Below are 21,247 nucleotides of genomic sequence, written 5' to 3' on the forward strand. Positions count from 1 at the left end.
AAACTTGAGAACCATCTGGCGGATGAGGAACAGAAAATCTACCTGGGAGGTGGGGAAGCTGTGGCCCTCCTGGTGTTGTTGAACTACAATTCCCATCAGCCAATGGTTAAGGATGGTGGGAGTTGTAGTTCAGAAACATCCAGAGACAGTGGAGACTGATGGGCATCGGGCCTAGTAGGCTGAAGGGCAGGGGACCAAGAGTAGGTGGAATCAGAGCCAATGACAAACAGAGTCAACCCAGTCTAGCTTTGCCCCCATCCTCTTCCCTGCTTGGTTCTACAACTCTTGAGACCAAGGAAGAAGCTGACAGCCAGGCCCACCCCTTAGACTGGTCCTAAGTAGTAGGGTGGTTGAGAACGGACTGTTTGGAGAACAGATTCAACACCCCCCCCCCACACACACAAAGGCTCAAACATCTCCCAGAACAATGAGCAGGAACAATTAGGAAAGGGACATACAATAAAGGTAAGGTAAAGGTAAAGGGACCCCTGACCATTAGGTCCAGTCGCGGACGACTCTGGGGTTGCAGCGCTCATCTCTCTTTACTGGCCGAGGGAGCCGGCGTACAGCTTCTGGGTCATGTGGCCAGCATGACTGAGCCGCTTCTGGCAAACCAGAGCAGCGCACAGAAACGCCGTTTACCTTCCCACCGGAGCGGTACCTATTCATCTACTTGCACTTTGACATGCTTTCGAACTGCTAGGTGGGCAGGAGCTGGGATCGAGCAACGGGAGCTCAGAGCCCTAGGCTCTGTGGTTTAGACAGAGCCACAGCACCACCTGTGTCCCTTAAAAATAAAGGTACAGTATCTGAATACAAATGGATGGTGTGACTACACTTGGAATATTGTGTACAATACTGGTCACTCATTCTCAAAAGGGAGAAAGAAAGTACAGTATCCGGCGGCTGGAATACCTTCCCGATGAGGAAAGTCTAAAATATTTGGGGATTTCTAGTTTAGAAGATGCTGCGAAGGGAACAGGTTAATGTGTCCAACATAGTGGCATAATTTTCCAAGATAACATTTCAGCCCCACTTGTGTAACGCAGTGATTTGGCAATCGTAGGACCCATGAATCTTAAAAAGAATTGAACTTTTTTTTTTGAGGTTGTTTTTTTCAAACCAGTCACATCAACCCATCTGTTAAGGAATTCCAAGTCATGGGCATGCAAGAGACACTGCAGACACTTGTGAATAGAGCAGAGCCTAAACCACTGGTTCCTGAACTTCCTCTACCCACAATAGACCACTTGAAAATTGCGGACGGTCTATTTCTCTGCCTGTTGCAGTAATGGTAAAGAATGGTACATTAGATGCTGTATGGTTTTTAACTGTTTTTACACACATGCTGCTAAACACATTAATCTCAGACTAGTTTGGGAACATATGGCTGTTATTCGCAAGTGCAGCACCAAGCAGAGAAGTGATGGCAAGTAGCTTAAGCGTGAACAGCACCCATTCACATTATCGAAATGCACCCACAGGGACCTTGTCTCTGCACCCACCCACCCCCCACCCCCGTAGCTTTATTTCCTCTTCATAGGATGAACGAAACATCCAGGACCAAAAAAAAATCTCAAGGATCACCTTCCACATGAACTGAACTTCCATCATATTCTGAGGGACTGCCTTGGGTTCCCAATCATCAGAAGTATGTCAGTTGGGTAGCTGATAGGGCATTTTCAGAAGTAGCTCACCTGCAATTTTACCCCAAAGGACAGCTGACTGCCCCCTCCATAACCTGAAGGAGCGTCTCCACCCCCATCGTTCAGCCCGGACACTGAGGTCCAGCTCCGAGGCCCTTCTGGCGGTTCCCGCACTGTGAGAAGTGGGGTTACAGGGAACCAGGAAGAGGGCCTTCTCAGTAGTGGCACCCTTCCTGTGGAACACCCCCCCCATCAGATGTCAAGGAAACAAACAACTACAGTGAACCCTTGGATCACGTTACCTTCGGGTAACGTAACTTTCAGGTTGCGAACGCAGGAACCCCGTAAGTGTATACTTCTGGGTTTCGCTGCCCATGCATGCCCAGAAGCGCTCTACTGCGCCGCATGTGTGCGCAGAAGCAGCGCCTCTAGATGCAGACTTTTTGGGGTACATACGGACCCCTAGAATGAATTAAGTTTGTATCTGGAGGGTCCACTGTATCTGACTTTTAGAAGACATCTGAAGGCAACCCTGTTTAGGGAAATTTTTAACGTTTGATCGTGTTTTTAATATTCTGTTGAAAGCTGCCCAGAGTGACTGAGGAAACCCAGCCAGATGGGCGGTGTGTAAGTAATAAATTATTATTAGCCAACCTAGCACCATCTAGCTGCTTTGGACTACAACACCCATCAGCCTCAGACAGCACTTGTGCGTCCACTACAGATGTGAGTTGTAATCCAAAATATATTGAAGGCACCAGGTTGACAAGGTCAGGCAACTACTGTATGTATTGTTTTATGTTGCTACAGCTTAAAAAAACACATCTTCTCATTTTTAACATTGTTGCTGGAGTTGTATAGTGGTACCTCGGGTTACACATTTTCAGGTTGCATACCGCGGGAAACCCGGAAGTACCGAAAAGGGTTACTTCTCGGTTTCGCCGCTTGCGCATGCACAGAAGCGCTAAATTGTGTCATGCGTGTGCGCAGATGCGCCGCTGCAGGGTAAGAACGCTGCGGGTTGCGGATGTGCCTCCATCACGGATTACATCCGCAACAAAGGTTCCACTGTATTATTATTGTTGCTTTCTTTTTGTTTGGAAATCATCTTAAAATTTGAAACAGTAAGATTATCAGGGTCTGAAGGCACACAATGCTGCAACCTTGCTGAAGTCACACAGGTCTGGTCAGTGCTGGGAAGGGAAGCCATCTGAGAGCCACATATATCTCACCTTGAGTTATTGAAGAAAGGCTGGATACAAGTAGAAAGGCTGACATCCACCTAGGTCATGCTTCAACTTGACCCACGTAAATCAATGGACTTAAACAACTTGCCTATTGAATTCAATGGGTCTACTCTTGAGTGTGATGAACACTGATTATCACCCATAATAAATAATCATGAATGCAAATGGCCATCTTGCAGATAGCCGCTCACTTATGAAAGTATGGTTACCAAAAATTACAAATAGGGCTTGAATAAGATTATTCCAACAATGCTCTTGCTATACGCATGGTACTGTCTGGAGGGAGGGAAAGGCAGAATAAATCGCTTGCATAACCATTGTAGGGAATTGACCTTTGGCCAAACATAATAGCAGAACTGAAAGACTAAGACTTTTCTTCTGAAATTAGTTTCTGATTTAACTGCCCTAACTTAGCTATTATTGGCTGAAGTTACGCTGCAACCACAAAATATAGAGTGCGCAGTCTAGAAATTGCTTAAATAAATGAGTACACTATACATTTACATACATACATTTAGTCCTGTATGACTATGGATTTAACAGTTTTACTCTAGTTTTACTACTAGAACAATTATATAATGGACTGGTCAGTCACAGCGCTTACAGGAATGTGGCTATTAAGCATAAATATATGACTGTGTTATGTATTTCAATGAAACGCAGGCAAAACCTCATGTCCACGAGAGATTATAATTTATCTTTTAATGAAACTTTTGAAACGCAACAAATCCCAGCTGCCCACAGCAATCTATAAGTAAAGTCAGTGTACAATTTTTCTTTAGTAATAAATGATTTCATTCTCATAAACAGATGATTCATGTGTACACGCTGTGCACCAGGGAAGACAATGCTCCACATAAAAGCTTATTCTACTCCTCGGCTTCAGACCCTTCGTCATCATGGCTGATCTGGAAATAACGCAGCTCGTAGGTCTCCTTGTCAGACGCAACCACACGCAGCCAGTCACGGAGATTGTTCTTCTTGAGATACTTCTTTGTGAGATACTTAAGGTACCTTTAACACAAAAGGCCAAGTGATTTTAAGTGTATGATGTAATTCGAACCACAAGCGTTTACAAAGACGTGATACAAGACAGCAGTCGATGACTGCGAAAAGCAACAATGATTGTTTGTTGAGCATCTGGCCCTTAAGACGTAGCCTGTCTAGCAGAACACCTAAGTCTGCAATTCTATAGGCAAGGGAGAAATTTTAATGGTGCCCAATGGGGATTACTTCTGAATAGACTTGTATAGGAAACTGAACTCAGAACCAGAAAGTTCCCAGTTGAAATTTGTTGTTTGTCGTGAACTCACTGAATGGATTTAGGCAAGCCACTATTGTTATCTGCCCCATTTACAATCAGGAGGTCAAGCAGACCCACCTTACAAGACTGTTGAAAGGCTGAGAATTATATGAAAAAATCTGAATCTCTGAGGTGCTATATAAATACTATTACATGTGATGAAATGAATCTCCATATTAATGCAATCTATCTTAAAAGATGAACTTAATTCACCAAAGGATGAGGGCCACAGCTCAGTGGTAGAGACTCTGCCCCCCACGCAGAAGGTCCCAAGTTCAACCCTCAGAATCTCTAGCTAGAGTTGAGCGAGCCTCCATCTCTGAAACCTCAGAGTGCTGCTGCCATCAGCCTAGACCAGGCATTTCCAAAGTCCGTTTTGGGGGCCTAATCTGGCCCCTGAGGGCAGCTTATTGCCTGGGGTCAAATCCTTAAAAAAAGCTCAACAACTTTGGGGTAAAATTGTAAAAAAAAAAAAAACACCTTACTCAACACGTCATCAAATCTGGCCCTCTTTGAAAAAAGTTTGGGCACCCCTGGAATACTGAGGTAGGTGGACCTATGGTCTGACTTGGTATGAGACAGCTTAATATGATCCTATGAGTGACCAATTGAGTAGGCAAAAACTAGGCCACTCCAGGAATTGCAAAAATATTACAAATGCTGTCCCACAAAAAAAACCCCTAAGAACACATATTTGGAAATCAAGTGAAATCCATTAGCTTCCTTTCAAATATATCATACTACCGTAGTTAAGAAATAAACTGTAGGAAGCTGAAGCAAATTAAATAGCCCAACCTTTACAGTTCTCTTTCAAAAGCTGATATTCCAGAACAGAACTGCGAATAGTCTTTAGGTGTCAAGTGTGTGCTTGACACAGACATACATGCTAAAGACATGAGATAATAAACAGCCTCAAATGCTACTACTTCAGGTTAGCTTAACTGGAGAATTTCAATTAAAGCCACATTTTAAATTTGTTTACAATTCTTGCTATGTGTCCCGAGGTTTGAGGCTAAAATCAGAAAGAAAAGCCCACCACACAAAATTAAGAACACCCACCTCTTTGAGAACTGCCTTTCAGATGTCACTGTGATTTTGTTCTTAAAGCGTTCAATATGAACTACATTTCCCAAGTTTCCAGTTTTTCCATTGACCTTAACTTTTTCCTTCAGGAACTGTTCCTAATTCAAGGAGAGAGAAAAAAGCAACACTAGGGAATGGTGCCCTAGATGTGGAACTAGGGAAGTGACCCTAGCCAGACAATCCATTATTATAGTCACAGAATGCAAATAAATCGTGCAAGAAATATCCCTATTAATGTAATTCATAACATACAGTATCTGTCTCTCTCTATATATTTATTTTAAGATACCAAAACATTGGTACCATACATAGTCATTTGGTATGGAATCCATCTGGATTATGATTAAGATAGTCACTAAAGGTAAAGGGGCCCCTGACCATCAGATCCAGTAGTGTCTGACTCTGGGGTTGCGGCGCTCATCTCGCTCTATAGGCCGAGGGAGCCAGCATTTTGTCTGCAGACAGCTTCCGGGTCATGTGGCCAGCATGACAAAGCTGCTTCTGGTGAACCAGAGCAGCGCACGGAAACGACGTTTACCTTCCCGCCGGAGCGGTCCCTATTTATCTACTTGCACTTTGATGTGCTTTCGAACTGCTAGGTGGGCAGGAGCTGGGACCGAGCAACGGGAGGTCACCCCGTTGCAGGGATTCGAACCGCCGACCTTCTGATCAGCAAGCCCTAGACTCTGTGGTTTAACCCACAGCGTCACCTGGGTCCCCAAGATAGTCACTAAGCCAGGCTAAATAATTATTCCATCCAGGTCTGTAACTCCAAACCTCCCTGCTCAAGCAAAGGTAATTGGAGGCAGGAAGAATTAAAACAGGATGTGATTAATTGGCTGGGAAAGATTTACAGTTGTAGGAGTCAAGTTCTTACCCGTAGGCTGATTTGACTGAAGGGCAACTATTTATCATGAATTTTTACTATAAACACACACAGACTTAATTTCCTTTAAAAGAAACCTCAAGCATTTGAATTTTTTAGCTCCCTTCTTTAAGTTTCAATGTATTTTGCCATTAAAACAAGACCAAAGAAGTGTGAACAGCACAACTACTTACAAAATTTCCTGAATCAAATATTCCATCTTCCACAGGATGGGTGAGGTCAAGGCTATACTTGCAAGTTGATTTTTTCAGTTTCTTGTCCTTTTGCTAAAAGAAAACCAAACATGCCCCTGAAGTTAGTATTTATTTTATGATCCTTATCTTCAATCAGTATAGTCAAGAGGAAATATACACCTCATATATCAGACATGCCTTGATATACTTCTCTACTTAACCAATATTCTTTATCCTGTAACTTTCACTTAACACAGAAAATATATCAGAAATCAAAATGTCATCACCTACCCTCACTACGGTGCAATCCAAGTACAAGAATTAACAGCTCTTTAATAGCTATCTTTGTTTTCCTCTCAAAGAGCTGGGACAACTTTTTTGTTACCCTATTTTAGACTAAAATAACTGAGGACCTTACGATAAAACAAACAAGAACAGTTTCTGCCACAAGCACTGACTAGAATCCAAAGGGCCCATATCCAGAACCAGTGTGGTATAGTATAGTGGTTAGAATGCTAAACTAGGATATGGCAGATTCAGGTCCAATCACTCAGCCATGATCCTCACTCAGCCATGACCTAGGTGACCTTGGGCCACGAACTACCTCTTAGCCTAACCTACCTTTGAGTGTTCTTGTGGGGATTCAATGTGCGGAAGAACTATGTACAGCACCTTGAATTTTTGCTAATTAAACACTATGGTCTTTTAAATGGGGGGGCAGGCATATTGTTTTTGTTACTATGAATTTTAATATTGTAAACCACCTTGTGATCCTCTGATGAAGGGTTTATAGAAATTTTTAAAAAAATAACAACTTGGGTGGTGGTGGAATTAAGTGCTATGGAAGACCAGGATTGAGCGTCATTCCTTCATTTCTGGCTATCATAGCAATGGGCTCCCCCCCCTTTCCGATTTATACCTAATGTTAAGCGGTGGTTCCAACGTATACAAAAGATGCAGAACTGGAGAAACTCATCATTTACTATTGCCAGTTGACATTTATTTATCCAGTGTACTAATCCACGGGCTTTTCAATATTTCCCATGTCCCTTTATGGGTGTCCTATGCATTTTTGCTGGAGCAGCAAACTTGGGTGACCTTCAGATGTTGCTGGACTCTCAGACAGCGTGGCCCAATGATCAAGAATGACCTCAAATTGCAATCTAGCAACATCTCCCTTCGCGTGAGAGGAGTACGAAACCCATCCCCGAAAAGCACGACGACGTGGATGAGGTACCTGTCGGCTTCATTAGAAAACTGGCAATGAGCTAAGAGAGTCCTCCAGACCTTATTTCGCATTATGTACGTGATCTTGCAAAACGTGTATGGCGCCCATGAACTCAGGGTACCAAACACCGACAGGTAATCCTACTGAATTCAACGGGCTTACTCCCAGGGAAGTGGGGTTTAGGGTCACAGCTACACAGCAGCTTCCCAACAGCCCTGCAAGGTTTACTAGTGTGTCGGAAAGGAGAAGGCGAGGGAGAGAGAAGTGAGCAGGGAAGCCTTCCTGCCCTCCTTCAACCCACCCGCAGCGCGTGTCTCTCCCCAGAGCCCGCCCGGCTCAGAAACTCACCGGCGCCATCTTGGCCAGGCAATGGACAAAGAGAGGGCGGAAGCATCGCGGCCGCGTTTTTATAGATACCCGCGCCGTGACGCAATGACGCACAGCGTGGATCACGCCCGAGGGATAAAATAAGAGTTGACGCTCGGATCAGGGAAGAGGGGTAATACTTCCGGGCGCTCGTTTCCGGTAACGTGCGCACATCGGAAACTGCCTGATGCAGAGTCCGGCCGGTGGGTCCTGGTGTCTCGGCGTTTCTTTATTTTGGGGGATTTTCAGTAAAAATAAGAAACCCAAGGAGCGCGAGGAAGAACCGACTGGAAACAGCTTCCCAGGGCAATAGACAGGGGGGCATACGCAGCCCCGGGTGGAGATGCGTGGGACTCGAGTTCTGACTGGAGAGCGAGGCTCTACCTCCGAGCTACACCTCTTCCCAAGGTTCCCAACAGGCGCTGTAGGATTTTTGGAACCCGTGGAAATGCCACAAGGCTCCACCCCGCCCCCCCCATTTTTATGCAAGCAAGCTCTTCTTGGAAAAGCGTTTCCCAATTAGGTAAAGGGACCCCTGACCATTAGGTCCAGTCGTGACCGACTCGGGTTGCGGCGCTCATCTCGCGTTATTGGCCGAGGGAGCCGGCGTACAGCTTCCAGGTCATGTGGCCAGCATGACAAAGCCGCTTCTGGCGAACCAGAGCAGCACACGGCAACAGTTTACCTTCCCGCTGTAGCGGTACCTATTTATTTACAACAAGTACTATTTAGGGTTGCCTTATTTCAAAATCCGGATTTTTTTTAATTTTCCAATTGCAAATCAAACCAAATTAAATTAACACAATTTCTTTTTTTAAAAAAGGTTTCCTGCTCCAGTTCCAAACGTGTTTTGAGCATACATCCGGATTTTCCTAGATATTTGGCACATTTCTACCTGGACACTATTCCAGATGTATGGTAACCCCAAATACTAGCTGGCCAAAAATCTCTGCCCACCTTTGAAGTAACAGTGGCCTACATTACAGGGGTTCAAGAAGCCCCTTCCAACCCCAAACGTCTCCCCTCTTTGCAATGCAGTAAGCATTAATAATGTTTAGCTTTTGGCTGCCAAAAGCTATCTTGTTTTACAATGGAATAGAGATATTGGGCACCTTCCTGCTGTTCAAGCAAATGTATTTGCTCAGGTCAGTTTTTATTGGGCAACCCACTACAGCCTTCCTTTTCAAGTGAGATTGTGATTAATAGTGTATGCTGAATAAAGGAAACTACAGTAGGGTCACATCCTTATAGAATTCATAATCTGTGGAAGTGCATCTACAAGACATTTATTAGCAGTTGTTTTTTGGGGGGGTGGGGATTCAAAAGAGTAGCACTTAAGTTCAAACTTTATTCTCATTATTGTGATCCAAATCATAATTCAAACTTTTCAATAAAACAGTCGTTAAAAGCCAAGAACTCTCAACACATGAATACGCTATTACAGAAAAGCAGAAAAAATACAAACCTTTCAAGTTTTGCTTTTAAAGTCAAAAGTCACTCCTGTACAATGAACACTGCATCCATTTGCTAGCCAGTAGGTATATTGCATACATGTCTGAGCTACCGTATGTGGCAAATACAAAAACCCCTTCTCCCCACACGTTGTTTACAATAATATGTTAATGTAACAGTCACTGATCATGAGCGTTTACTACAAGACCTAGATTAAAACAATGTAAATAAAAGCCACAGAGATCATTGTCCGAGTTGTACTGTGGAAATGTGAGTATAATGTACGAGTCATATGCTTTACACAGGATAAAATGTTTAAGCACAGCTTGTTCTATGAAAGTTTCCAGACACAGCCAACATTTCCATACTTAAAGCTTACTGCAGTCAAACATGTCATCTAGTCACTAGAATAGCTTGGTCACAATGTTTGACTCTGTTAGACTAAGGTTCAATGTACTAGAACTCTACTTGCATCATAGGCATGCTATAAATTTATGGAATACAAAACCCTGTAAGACTTTCAAGCAGCTTTGTTAAAATAATCAACTTAAGCTCTTTCAATTCTTCACAAGAGCAGCCCTGAGAAGAGTATATTCAAGTCATGGCTCAACTAGCAGTGGTTTTGTTGAACAAAGACACAACAACACATCAAGAGGTAAAGTTGGGTTTTAAAAAAGAAGTTCCTAACATCTGAGGCAAGAGAACCTACAGCACACTGAACAAAACATCAATGGACCCAAACAAGAAAGCTTGCACCATTACAGAACAGCAGCAGGACTGAGTTGCTCATATCAACAGCCTTAATTTTGGCTTACAGCTTGTTAGAAGAGCTTCCACCTGCTCCAACTAAATACAATTTGTTCCAACTATGACATAAAAACCATTTAAAAGTGAATTTAGAGAAACATGATTACCCTGAAATAGCTTAAATAACCTGAAAGATACAGTATTAAGCTTTTATTAGCAAAGTTAGTTTATTGTAAACCTGGTGGGTTTGTAGAGACTGCTCTCTACTAATGAAATGGCTTTGCTATTGTCTTATTGTAAATACTGTAGTTCTTACTGGTGAAATGATGACATTGCAAAACCTGTATGCAAAAGAGTACCATACAGATCTACTTAGCAGATCCCCCCATCTAGTCTAGATATTCTGTGGTTCCAGATTGCTAAAAGTCAAGTTGAAATTAAGACAGTATTGTTTTCCGAAGTATAAGTGGGCACTTCAGTAACACATTTCCAAAAGCCACCTGCCTCTACCCATTTTAGTTGCATACATCCTTAAGATGATGTAAGCAGTTAAGATGTTAGGAGGACTCTTCAGATACTATGACACCAGTTTACTTCTCAAAACTGTTCACATTCATGACTAATGATACTAGTTGAGTCCATGTTTCAAACTGGGACTTCTCATTCAAACCATGGCTATTGAGAATCAACTATCTAGGAACACTCACATGATTAGACTAAATTTGCTAAAATCCTTCAGCTTTCCAGTAGCCCTAGATCTTGAAATATGTAGTTATTTGCTACCATATCAAGACTGTGCTTTGTTCGAGTGTTTATTGCCAAAGCAATCTGCATTGTGCCTTCTCTGCATAGATACTTGAGCCTACCACTAGACCCTGATGCAGTTCATTTACACCTGTTGTCTAACTAACTTCACTGATTAAAGGGCAACCATATTCCTAACTGAAGCTCAAAATCCTGTTTCCTATGCACACAAAAAGCTGCCAGTAATGAACTAAGCACGTTTTAAGAACCCAGTCACTAGTTCAAGTTAGTCAGTTGCTACCAATATTTAAGGCAAATTTAAGTTAAGTTGGTGTCCCGCAAAATGCTAACAAAGCAGAAGCATGATCTTACAAAGTTGAAGGTCATGTAGACAAATTGTCTATTAGCGATTAGGCATTTGCCTGTTCAGTGGAATCAAGTCTTGCACAAGTAGATTGTGAGTCAGTGTGACCCTTTAACACAGCGCTGAAGTTCTTGTACTTGATAGAGCACTCTGTCATAGTTCTTTTGGGGACTGCATGAAACCAGGCTCATATTAAGCCTTTATACAAGCTAGTATGTGCACTTTTGATCCATTAATAAAAAGTCAAAAAATCTATTTGTGCTACAAAACTAAAGAGTTAAAATCAAAAACAAATATGCCTAATACTGAAACACTTGAGGCATTCCCTTCTTTTAAACTAGAAGAGTGGCTGAACTCCATGTTGAAACAAAGGCCTCTAGTGAATCTCCTCCCTCCCACCCACCCCAAGCTTTTGTGCACTATTAACCAGAGTATGAAAGCATCCAATATTCTGGATGTTTGCATCACAGGCAAATGGTGACATGTTAAGAGTGAGCCAGCAAGACTACAGAGATAAGTTTGTTGTACACGGCCATCAGCACTGGCATTTTGATCACATGAGTTCCCTTGTCTCCAGCTCAATGACTATTCAGAGTTCAGTGCAAGCCACATTTCACCATATTTTAAGATAAAAATGGTTATTTGCATTTGTTTAAAATGTTGTACTTAAACACTATTCTTACTTAAACCCAAACTTAGTACTACCTTGGTATTGGCACTGCTATACAGTCTCATTCGAGCAAAGCATACTAGTTAATACCTCATGATCTAAAATGACAGTTTTGACTGCCTTGCCATTCCTGTAAGCACTTGAACTTCAGCAATTTTAATATTGCCAAATGGCTTGCAACATTAGCCAGCACTATTTTCAAACAAAGACACGAGGTTGCTAGTGAAAGGTTATAGCTTTGGTGATAATTAGAACTAAAATAAGAAATCTGCAGTTGCTGAGATATGAGCAGCTGCTCAAATCCAGATGGTCCTATTTGCAAGGTTTTATGGCTACAGCACATTCTTCACTCATTGCACACATGACTGATACCTAAAGGAGAAAAAAAACATTATTAAGATACACAAAACAGCTATTACATTTACAACACGTGTTGCGATGGCAATACAGTAGTTGAGTTCTAGCACCAGCATTCCAATTTTAGTCAACCTCCCAGCAAAAAGCTAATCACAAAGCACATAATTAAGCCAATCTAACATAATAGTAGCTTGAGTTCAGCTGAAAAAGAGGAAGGAGAAGTATTTTTAATAATGACAGGCTGAGGAATAAAACTTTAAATTATCCTGATCATCTAGTTTAGGAGGGCACTGATATAATTTCCATGTAATTATTTTGGCAGCAGGTTTTTGACAGATTAAGATAGTGTTCCCAATTGGAGGTCCATGGCACATCAATTGTTCGGGACATCTCTCCTTTTTTTTTTTTTAGGGCTTTGCTCTTGCGTAGGAGTGTGGCCCAGAAAACTGCTTTTCAGTTGGGCTGGGGCATTTTGTGGGGTATGGTGTCACTATTGACGAAACAAATATATTGACGAAACAAATATTACATTTTCAAAAGTAGGGGGACCATGGCTTGGCTTTTGCAAAACAGATGGTCTACAGTATTTAGCTAATTAGGAACCACTAGATTTACATGTTGGTTTTTGTTATTAGTGTGATACCAAAGCTTCTCATGGCTGATACGTTCTGCTTTTAAGGTATAATGTATTTCTATTTTAAATGTGTTGCAAGTTGCTTGGAGACCTTCAGTTAGCAAACAATTAAAAAGCCTAATAAATAATATGAATGAAGAAAAAAACAACTGCAATTACAAGAAATAAGCCATTTATTATTTCAGAACAGAAAATTAATTCCACTTTATCCCCCTTTCTTTTCTCCCCATTAAAATAAGGCCCAGGAAGTTATTTTAGATCAACTGTTAGCAGCAATAAAGTACTTTCAAGGTAACTTGGGTGTCATCAGAAAAATAAAACCCCAGACTTTTTCAAACCACTGAGATTTTACCTGGAAATCTTCGCCTGCATTATATTTCCCCTCTATTTCTTTGCCTAGTTCACCTTCTGGCACCTTCAGATCCTCACGAACCTCACCACTTTCTGTCAGCAAAGAGAGATATCCATCCTGTATGCAGATCAGCTGCAATAAATTAACAATTTTATTCATAATTTTATTCATAGTTGAATGAAGTTCAGTCAAAAGTATTGGCATTGAGCCAAATGGGCGTTGCTTTCTGATTGCTATAGACAGTGGTTTTCAAAACTTTTTTCTCTGGCCCACACTTTCAGAATAAAAATGTGTTTGCACCACACCAATTTTAAAATAAGAAATACAGAAACAAAACAAAAAAGAAACCACAACTAACTAGCAGCGCTTGATTTCTAAAACAGAACATGATAATTTTATAATATGATCATGGGACAATGCAGCTACATGAGAATATGAATCATTCACATATTATATTTATTGACTATCCTGGAATCTTTCTGCCACACTTGCCATTGTCTCCTGCTATATCAACGTTGCACACCACACCACTTGAGAACCACTGCTACAGAAGAACAACCTTGCACATTTATAATACACAGAACCCAGTTTCAACCATTTTTAGCTCAGGATCTATTCAGAGTGAATCACAGCTTTCATGTGCATGCACACTTCTCATACAAATAACAAACTAAGTTTTTTTAATTTTGTTTCGACTACAGCAGACAAACACTGCTACCTACCTGTAACTAGAACTATGGAAGGCACCACATTGAGCCGCATGAAATGGAAGTCCATCAACCTCACCAAGACAAAGAAAGCTCATACCAATAACAAACTTAGTTGGTTTCTAAGGTGCTACCCGACGGGACACGGGTGGCGCTGTGGGTTAAACCACAGTGCCTAGGGCTTGCCGATAAGAAGGTTGGTGGTTCGAATTCCTGCAACGGGGTGAGCTCCCGTTGCTCGGTCCCAGCTCCTGCCAACCTAGCAGTTCGAAAGCACATCAAAGTGCAAATAGATAAATAGGTACCGCTACAGCAGGAAGGGTAAACGGCGTTTCCGTGCGCTGCTCTGGTTCGCCAGAAGCAGCTTTGTCATGCTGGCCACATGACCTAGAAGCTGTACATCGGCCAATAATGCGAGATGAGCGCCACAACCCCAGAGTCGGTCATGACTGGACCCAATGGTCAGGGGTCCCTTACCCTTAAGGTGCTACTGGAAGGAATTTTTTTATTTTGTTACCTGAAGATAGTTCTACTAACATACACTATGCTCTGTATTTTAACATATAAATCAAAGCAAGGAACTGCACAACAAAATTGCACAAAATTTGTAGTCTAACAGAAACAATTCATCTTAGTCTGGACACAAGGGGAATATTTAGGGCCACTTGTTTTATTATGTATGTGTATCCCATCTTTTCTATTAGCATGTTCAAGGTGGCTCACATCCTACAAAATCAATTCGTAATGATGATTTGATGGCATTTGTAATAATCATTCCACTCCCTCTAATGATGGCATTTTATGTTGTCCAGTGGCCCCATCAAGGATTAAGTATTTGAAAATGGGATGTCAGAGGTACGAGATTACAAAACCCAGCTTGTTTCGATGGGTCCTTTGGAAGGCTAAGTAATTTAAGGCGTAGAATTTTAATTAAGGAAGCATAGTTTTTTCATAGGACATCAGGCAGTGCCCAGAAGGGACTTTCTCTTTGTATAGATTAAAATGTAGACTTACTTGATAGTCATTCCTCTTGATATTAGGAACATCCATGTTGTGAGTGGAAGGACAAATATCTTCATATTTTTTGCCAGTGAACACATCAATCCCAACTAGGTGGACCTAGGAGAATGTTCATACACATATATTTAGGCTACCAAGAACAGTATGTTCCAAGAACAAAGTTTGGGGTAGGCGGGGGGAGAGAAAGCAATGCACAGTAATTCATGTGCATCCACCCAGAGACTAAAGCTGGAATAGTTCTGTAAGAAAAACCACATATAATGATACTCAAATTACAGTCTATCATTGACTAGAACAAGACAGTCAAACACATGGCCCAAATCCTGCATGTGGCCCTCAAAGCCGTTTTTGGCAGCCCTCAGCAACATTTGACCCAAAACCAGTTAAGGAAGCACTGAGGTTTGGGAAGAGTTGTCTCTACACAACTACACTATAACTCCCATCGTCCCTATCTAGCAGGACCAGTGGTCAGGTATGGTGGGAGTTGTTGTCCCAACAACATCTGGGGACCCAAGGTTGAGAGAGGCTGGGCTAGCCTATACAGTATCTTACAGCTTAGAATTCTGAGATATATAGTTTTCTGTAACCATTGATTTTTGGATGTAATTTCTATGCTAACTGCCTAGATTCAAGTCACCTATGCATGCCAATCACCTTTAAGAATCCTTCTACCAAGGATTCTACTTACTGAAGAATTATAAAGATCATATTTGTGTATGATGACAGTTCTGAACTTAAGCATGTGCTTAGATACAAATTACACAAGCTCCAAAAGAGGCTTGAGTAACTCAAGCTACCTCAATTTTCTGATTAAATTCACAAGCTTAATCCTGGCGTGTTCCAAACCCGGGAGGACCAGGTTGTGCTGCAGATCTGTACTGATTCCCTTCTCACCCTCACCATCGGATTCCCTCCATTTGTGACACAAAACTAGAGGGGAGCATATGAGCTTTCAGGATGTTTGTAATCCTCCAAACCATGATTTAGAGAAGAAGAATGCAATGTCTGAATTGAACCAGTGTACCACTTGGAATCAGATACATCATTCAGACAAAGGTATTTAGAGAGGTCGCAAATTTATTAACAAACAATGTGTGCTATATTGGGGGACTCACTTTCCATGCTCTCCCCTAGCAGACAATGCCACCCAAGTCAGAAACCTTATACTAGGACAGCCAGCTAGACTTGCACTACAAGGAGAGGACAGATAGTGGCAAGTTAAGTAAGACTGGGCCACGCACCTGGCAAATCTGATGTTAAAGGTTTAATATTAGTAAACTAATATTCATTGAAGAGCAATGTTGGCATACCAGAACAGAAATAAAACTCAATAAAGCTCTACCAAGCAATTACCTTTGCATGACCATGTTTGCCAGTCTTTGAAGTTGACATTTCTACAATCTTGCAGGGACGTCCCTTCAGCACCACAAAGCCATTTTTGCGGAGTGCAGAACACTGCATAGGGTAGGTGGCAGAAGCACCAGCATCTCCAGTGTTAAAATCAACTTCATCAGCCATAGTATGTGGTGTTTTCTGGCAAATACTATAAAATTTAAAAATAAATTCAGTTATTTCATGCATCAGTTACATAATAAAGCATTTGTATCCTTGATAGTGTTATAAATAGAAATGCAGATGAACACAAATCTCTCACTTATATACCTTACTTTGAATATAATGAACCATGTTACAGAAAGTACTACGCTCAGTCCAGCATTGAACATATCAACAATCTCCACCTTCACTGCAAGTACGACAGAGTTGTGAAATGGAATAGCTGTCCCCTGTGGTTACAGAGTACACATCCTAAAAATGCTAGCTCAAGACTGCAGTATGGGATTGGAAGGGCAATATTTTACTCTCAGGGGTCCCAACTGCCATGTTACGGCTCAGCCAAGGCATGGGGAGAGGAGGAAGAGAAAAGTTGCAGGAGACAATGGTAACAAGGAATGCAAAATTACAATTACAAGATTTATAAGAAATATAAAATTTACAAGATTTATAAATTAGGACAATAGATTTATAAATTTGGTTTCTGAAGCTGTGGAATAGCATTTTGGGGAATTATTGAAGATTAAGTGCTACTGTCCCATACTCGACTCAAACATGACCACAGCATTTTGCTGCCAAATGCCAGCTCCTATTTGGGGTGAGTTACACACCACAGCAATTATAACTAACATGTTTCCCACACACTCTGATTGTGAAATATACAACTGAGCGATTACCAGCGAATGGGGCTTCTTACTAGAGGATGGCTGCGGCAGCATGAAGCATCCCATCTCTCAGAAGTGCCTTTTTGGCAACAACTAAAGCCATTTCATGATATTACAATCACAGCAGTTACCCTCAAGCCAGAAATGAAGTGCATGGGGAGAGGTGATGTGAAAGAGCAGCCATCCCCAAACTGCGGCCCTCCAGATGTTTTGGCCTACAATTCCCATGATCCCTAGCTAACAGGACCAGTGGTAAGGGTCAGGGAAGATGGGAATTGTAGTCGAAAACATCTGGAGGGCCGAAGTTTGGGGATGCCTGTGAAACAGCAAAGGGATAACTAATATAGGGTGCTTACAGTAGGCATATTTAATTGACTTTGTGGTGGTTCACAATTCTGGCAGCCGAAGCAAGTCTACTTATCATTTAGTGATCTCAGGAACCTGATTCATCACTGTCTAAAATCTGTAAGGGTGTACCATGACTGGTAGGGAATGCAGCAGATAGGCGTTAAGCAGCTGAAGCAAAAGCAGATGGGGCTGCTGCATCACTAAAACTCTCACAAGAGAATGGAATTTGAACAGATACAGAGCTTATGACAAACGGGATTGCTCTCAGGAAGAGTTTGTGAGCATCTTAAAGGTATCTGGGTGCCCACTATTGCTCAACCGAGTCCTATAAATGGAGGGGGATGTGTACTAGGTATGGGAAGATTTGACTAGACGGCCTTTGGACAGACCCTACACATCAATTCTTACGAGGGACAAGGAAGCTTAGTAGGTGTGCACTCTCTTGCTCTCTATCACACACACTGAGCACACAGGGCTACGTTTTGACCTACCCAGCCACCAAAAAGGGGAACCAGTGTGGGAAAACAAAGGCCAAATGAGCTCCTCTACCTGTTAAACCCCCAAAACACATTCCAAAATCCGCAATAGGGCAGTATCTTTATTAGGGTGTTTTCTCATCTTGGTTAGTCCTAATGGAGATGGCCCTAGAATTGGCCTCCACAGTCACTTACGGACTCACTGTTAAAACCGTGTTTATGGAAGACAATCTTACTCAGCTACGAGTGATCGCCAAAGACGACGACTACGAATTCTAGCCGTTTTCTTGGGGACCAACATGGCTGCCTTTCCTTCTTGGGTAATTATAAACACTCGTGACCAAGAAGCAAAAAGGCCATCATGGGTGGAGAAGCTGCGACCCCCCGACTCACCCTTCTCAGATATTCTTTGGACTCCGAACAGCTCCTAACCAGATTGGTCGGGGGGGGGGGGTGTGATACGAGGTGGTGTAGGCCCAACGCTATCTAACCTGGCTATTCTGTACAGCAAAGGGTTTGGGATGGATGACCCTTGGGGATCCCTTCCGACTCTACGGAGGGCACCGCAGCTTCCCCGCGGCCTACACCATTATTAGGCGGGGGGGTCAGCAGGCAAATTTAAACATGGTTTTCCTCACAGAGCGGGTAATGAGAGAAACAGAGCTGAGGAAACGATCCGCTGGCCTGGGAAATTCAAGCCTCCCCCCCCCGTTCCTCAATCTCCCCAGCCCCGAGTTGCACAGAGAAACACGGGGGGGGGAGTCAAGCGGGAGGAGCGTTGCGAGTCCCTACAGTTCACGCGAAGGGAGGCGCCCCGCATGGCCGCCTCGTGGGAAGAGCAGGCGGCGCCGGGTGGAAGCCTGAGGGGAAGGCGCCGGCCGCCTCGGACCCGGGTCTGCACCAGACCAGTCTGGCCCGATCCGGTTCGCCGTTGCAAGCGGCCCGCCGCCCTCCTTCCCTCCAACGGCCGAGCGGAGGGACTAAGCGGGGGGGGGGAGGGGGCGCCGCACGCACCCGCGTCAGGAGCCAGCACTTACCTCCCACGGCGCAGGGAAAGACTGGAAGAGCGTCGCAGCAACGCGCACGCGCAGAGCAGCCGTAAAGGGAGGCAGGGAGGCGTGTGGGTGGAGAAAAGAAGGGAGGGAGGGAGGGAGGGAGGGAGAGCGGGAGTGGGAGGGGGGAATCCCCCTAGGCGTGAAGGGAGCGCGCGCCGTACGTTCCAAATTTAAAAGAGGGGGGAAGAAAATCCCCTTCCGCCCCGCCTACGTCGGGACCCCTTATCCTCCTTTGCCATTGGCCGCTTTATCGCCCCACCCACCCAAGGCGCGAGCCCGGACCTGCGCGCCGGTCTCTACGCCACGTGACGGCTTTTCCCTCCAGTCGCCGCCTCCCTGGACGTCTACACTTTTACGCCGTCTGTGATCGTCATCTGTCTGCGCCAACTCGCGACTGAGCCAGGAGTTTTCGTACACGTGCGGGCGCTTTGTAGCATGTGCTCGGCTTTGCCCGGAAGCTGTACGGAAAGCGGATTGTAGCAGAAAGCCTGGGCTCTTGCCGCGCGCAGCATTGTGTTAAAGGGTGCTGGTCGTTAATGGATTGCAACACCCCATCTTTTTTTCATACAAAAATGGTTTGGCGGGTGGTTAAGCAAGCAGCTTTGCCTTTGTGGAGTGTCAGTAGGTTGGCACAAACCATGACGTTTGGGGACATTAATCTAGCTCAGGGTTCTTAATGTAGTGTTAGAAAAACACCCATGTAATTTTGTTACTACGTTATATATTTTTGTGTTTTTATATTCTAAACTGCTCTGTGATCCTCGGATGAAGAGCGGCATAGAAATTTAATAATCATAGCCACGCACACAGCAACTCTTGGGTCAGAGGTAGGGGGCCAATTTGAATAAAATATTGCATAATCGATCACAAAGCACCATTTGAATGGCAATGCCCATAAACTTTGTGGGTGCCCAGCATTCCACTGGACAAAGACTTTGGCGGTTGATTCTGGGATTAAGCAAACTCTTTGTTTTGAACCATAGGCAGAAAGTGTGGTTGTGTTTCTTTTTCAATTAACACTATAAAATTAGGCTAAAAGCATTAAAGAACAAGTTAATCAGTTATAAGAACCGGTGCCTAAGCTTGCTCGTTTTCCCCCTACCCTATTTTCCTTGTGTGTCATGCCTTTCATAAAAGCTTTAGGACAGGGACTCCCTTACTATTTATTTTTGCAAGGCATGCCAGAGTGTCAGTCGACTAAAGAGCAGGCTAAACATGCTTTAAACAGATAAAACTTAACATCTCTGTATCTCAATACTCAAAAGAAATATAGTGGTTGGTTTATTTGCACAGGTGCTTAGCTTGCCTGTCTGCTTAAGTGTTTACCTCGCACAACTGGCTCCCTCAGAAGTCTGTCTTATACCCCTTGTTGGCTCCCCCAATTACTCCTGCAATCAGATTAGGAGGTTCTCCATTGAAAAAACCAAGGGGGTGTGAGTCAAGTGCTGGGCTTGACTCCACTGAGTTGAAACTTAAAAGGGGAATTTAGGTCGGTGAAGCCCACTAGGAATGTTGATTGTCTTTTCTCCTGGGGGGGGGGGGGTGGCAGACAATGAGTGGTGATGAAGAAGATAATGTGCACAGTGAGCCCCTTGGGTAATGCAAGAGTCTGACTCACTGCATTTGATGTTTTTTATGGATCTTTTGTTGATTTTATCCTTGATATATCCTTGCTTATAGTTTTATGACAGTACAGTTTATAAGTTCATGACAAATAAATAGTTGCTGAACTATTAGTTTCCTTGACCATTGGCTATCCTGTCTGGTGGGAACTATGGTGCAAAACATCTGGAGAGCCACAGGTTCCCCAGCCCTGACTTCCAAGCCACATTTTAAGCCTGAAATAAGCCTAGGTCCTAATATATGTGTGCAGAGGACTCCAACTCCTTAAGGCAGCCTCCCCCAACCTAGTGATCTCTAATCTTGGAGCTCAGCTTCATCATTTCAGAAGAACACCAGGCTGGGGAAGGATGCTATAGTTGCATCCTGCATTACAGATTCTAAAATGAGCTAGTCTATAGAATAGATGATTTCCAAGTTCCTTCCTTTGCTTGTTAGGGCTGCATACACACCATATATTAAAAGCAGGAATTCCCCCCCCACACACACACACAGAGAGAGAGAGAGAGAATCCTGGGAAGTGCAATTTGTCAAGAGTGCTAAGAACTATAGC

The 21,247-nt window shown here is 43.2% G+C and overlaps 2 protein-coding genes across 6 annotated transcripts; both read right to left on the minus strand.

Annotated features, from left to right (window-relative positions):
- Positions 1-3,569: 3,569 nt before the first annotated feature.
- Positions 3,570-7,947, minus strand: RPL22L1 (ribosomal protein L22 like 1). Of its 2 annotated transcripts, none has more exons than XM_088669860.1 (4): positions 7,915-7,947; positions 6,339-6,425; positions 5,256-5,377; positions 3,570-3,907 (listed from the first exon to the last, which is right to left on the minus strand). In XM_088669860.1, the coding sequence occupies exons 1-4, from the start codon at positions 7,921-7,923 to the stop codon at positions 3,763-3,765; spliced, it is 363 nt and encodes a 120-aa protein (XP_088525986.1). In that variant the 5' UTR covers positions 7,924-7,947; the 3' UTR covers positions 3,570-3,762. The 2 variants fall into 2 exon arrangements, with proteins under 2 accessions (XP_088525986.1, XP_034989378.1); XM_035133487.3 differs by having other exon boundaries at positions 6,339-6,431.
- A 1,319-nt stretch (positions 7,948-9,266) lies between these two features.
- On the minus strand, positions 9,267-19,396 carry EIF5A2 (eukaryotic translation initiation factor 5A2). Of its 4 annotated transcripts, none has more exons than XM_035133488.3 (5): positions 19,057-19,396; positions 16,333-16,522; positions 14,974-15,078; positions 13,253-13,384; positions 9,267-12,281 (listed from the first exon to the last, which is right to left on the minus strand). In XM_035133488.3, exons 2-5 carry the CDS (start codon positions 16,495-16,497, stop codon positions 12,222-12,224), a joined length of 462 nt encoding a protein of 153 aa, XP_034989379.1. In that variant the 5' UTR covers positions 16,498-16,522; positions 19,057-19,396; the 3' UTR covers positions 9,267-12,221. The 4 variants fall into 4 exon arrangements, with proteins under 4 accessions (XP_034989379.1, XP_088525984.1, XP_088525983.1 ...); XM_088669858.1 differs by having other exon boundaries at positions 10,035-12,281; positions 19,034-19,063; XM_088669857.1 differs by having other exon boundaries at positions 10,035-12,281; positions 18,413-19,060.
- Positions 19,397-21,247: the final 1,851 nt, after the last annotated feature.

This window comes from Zootoca vivipara, chromosome 5 (assembly GCF_965207765.1).
Source record: "Zootoca vivipara chromosome 5, rZooViv2.hap1.1, whole genome shotgun sequence".
NCBI lineage: Eukaryota > Metazoa > Chordata > Lepidosauria > Squamata > Lacertidae > Zootoca > Zootoca vivipara.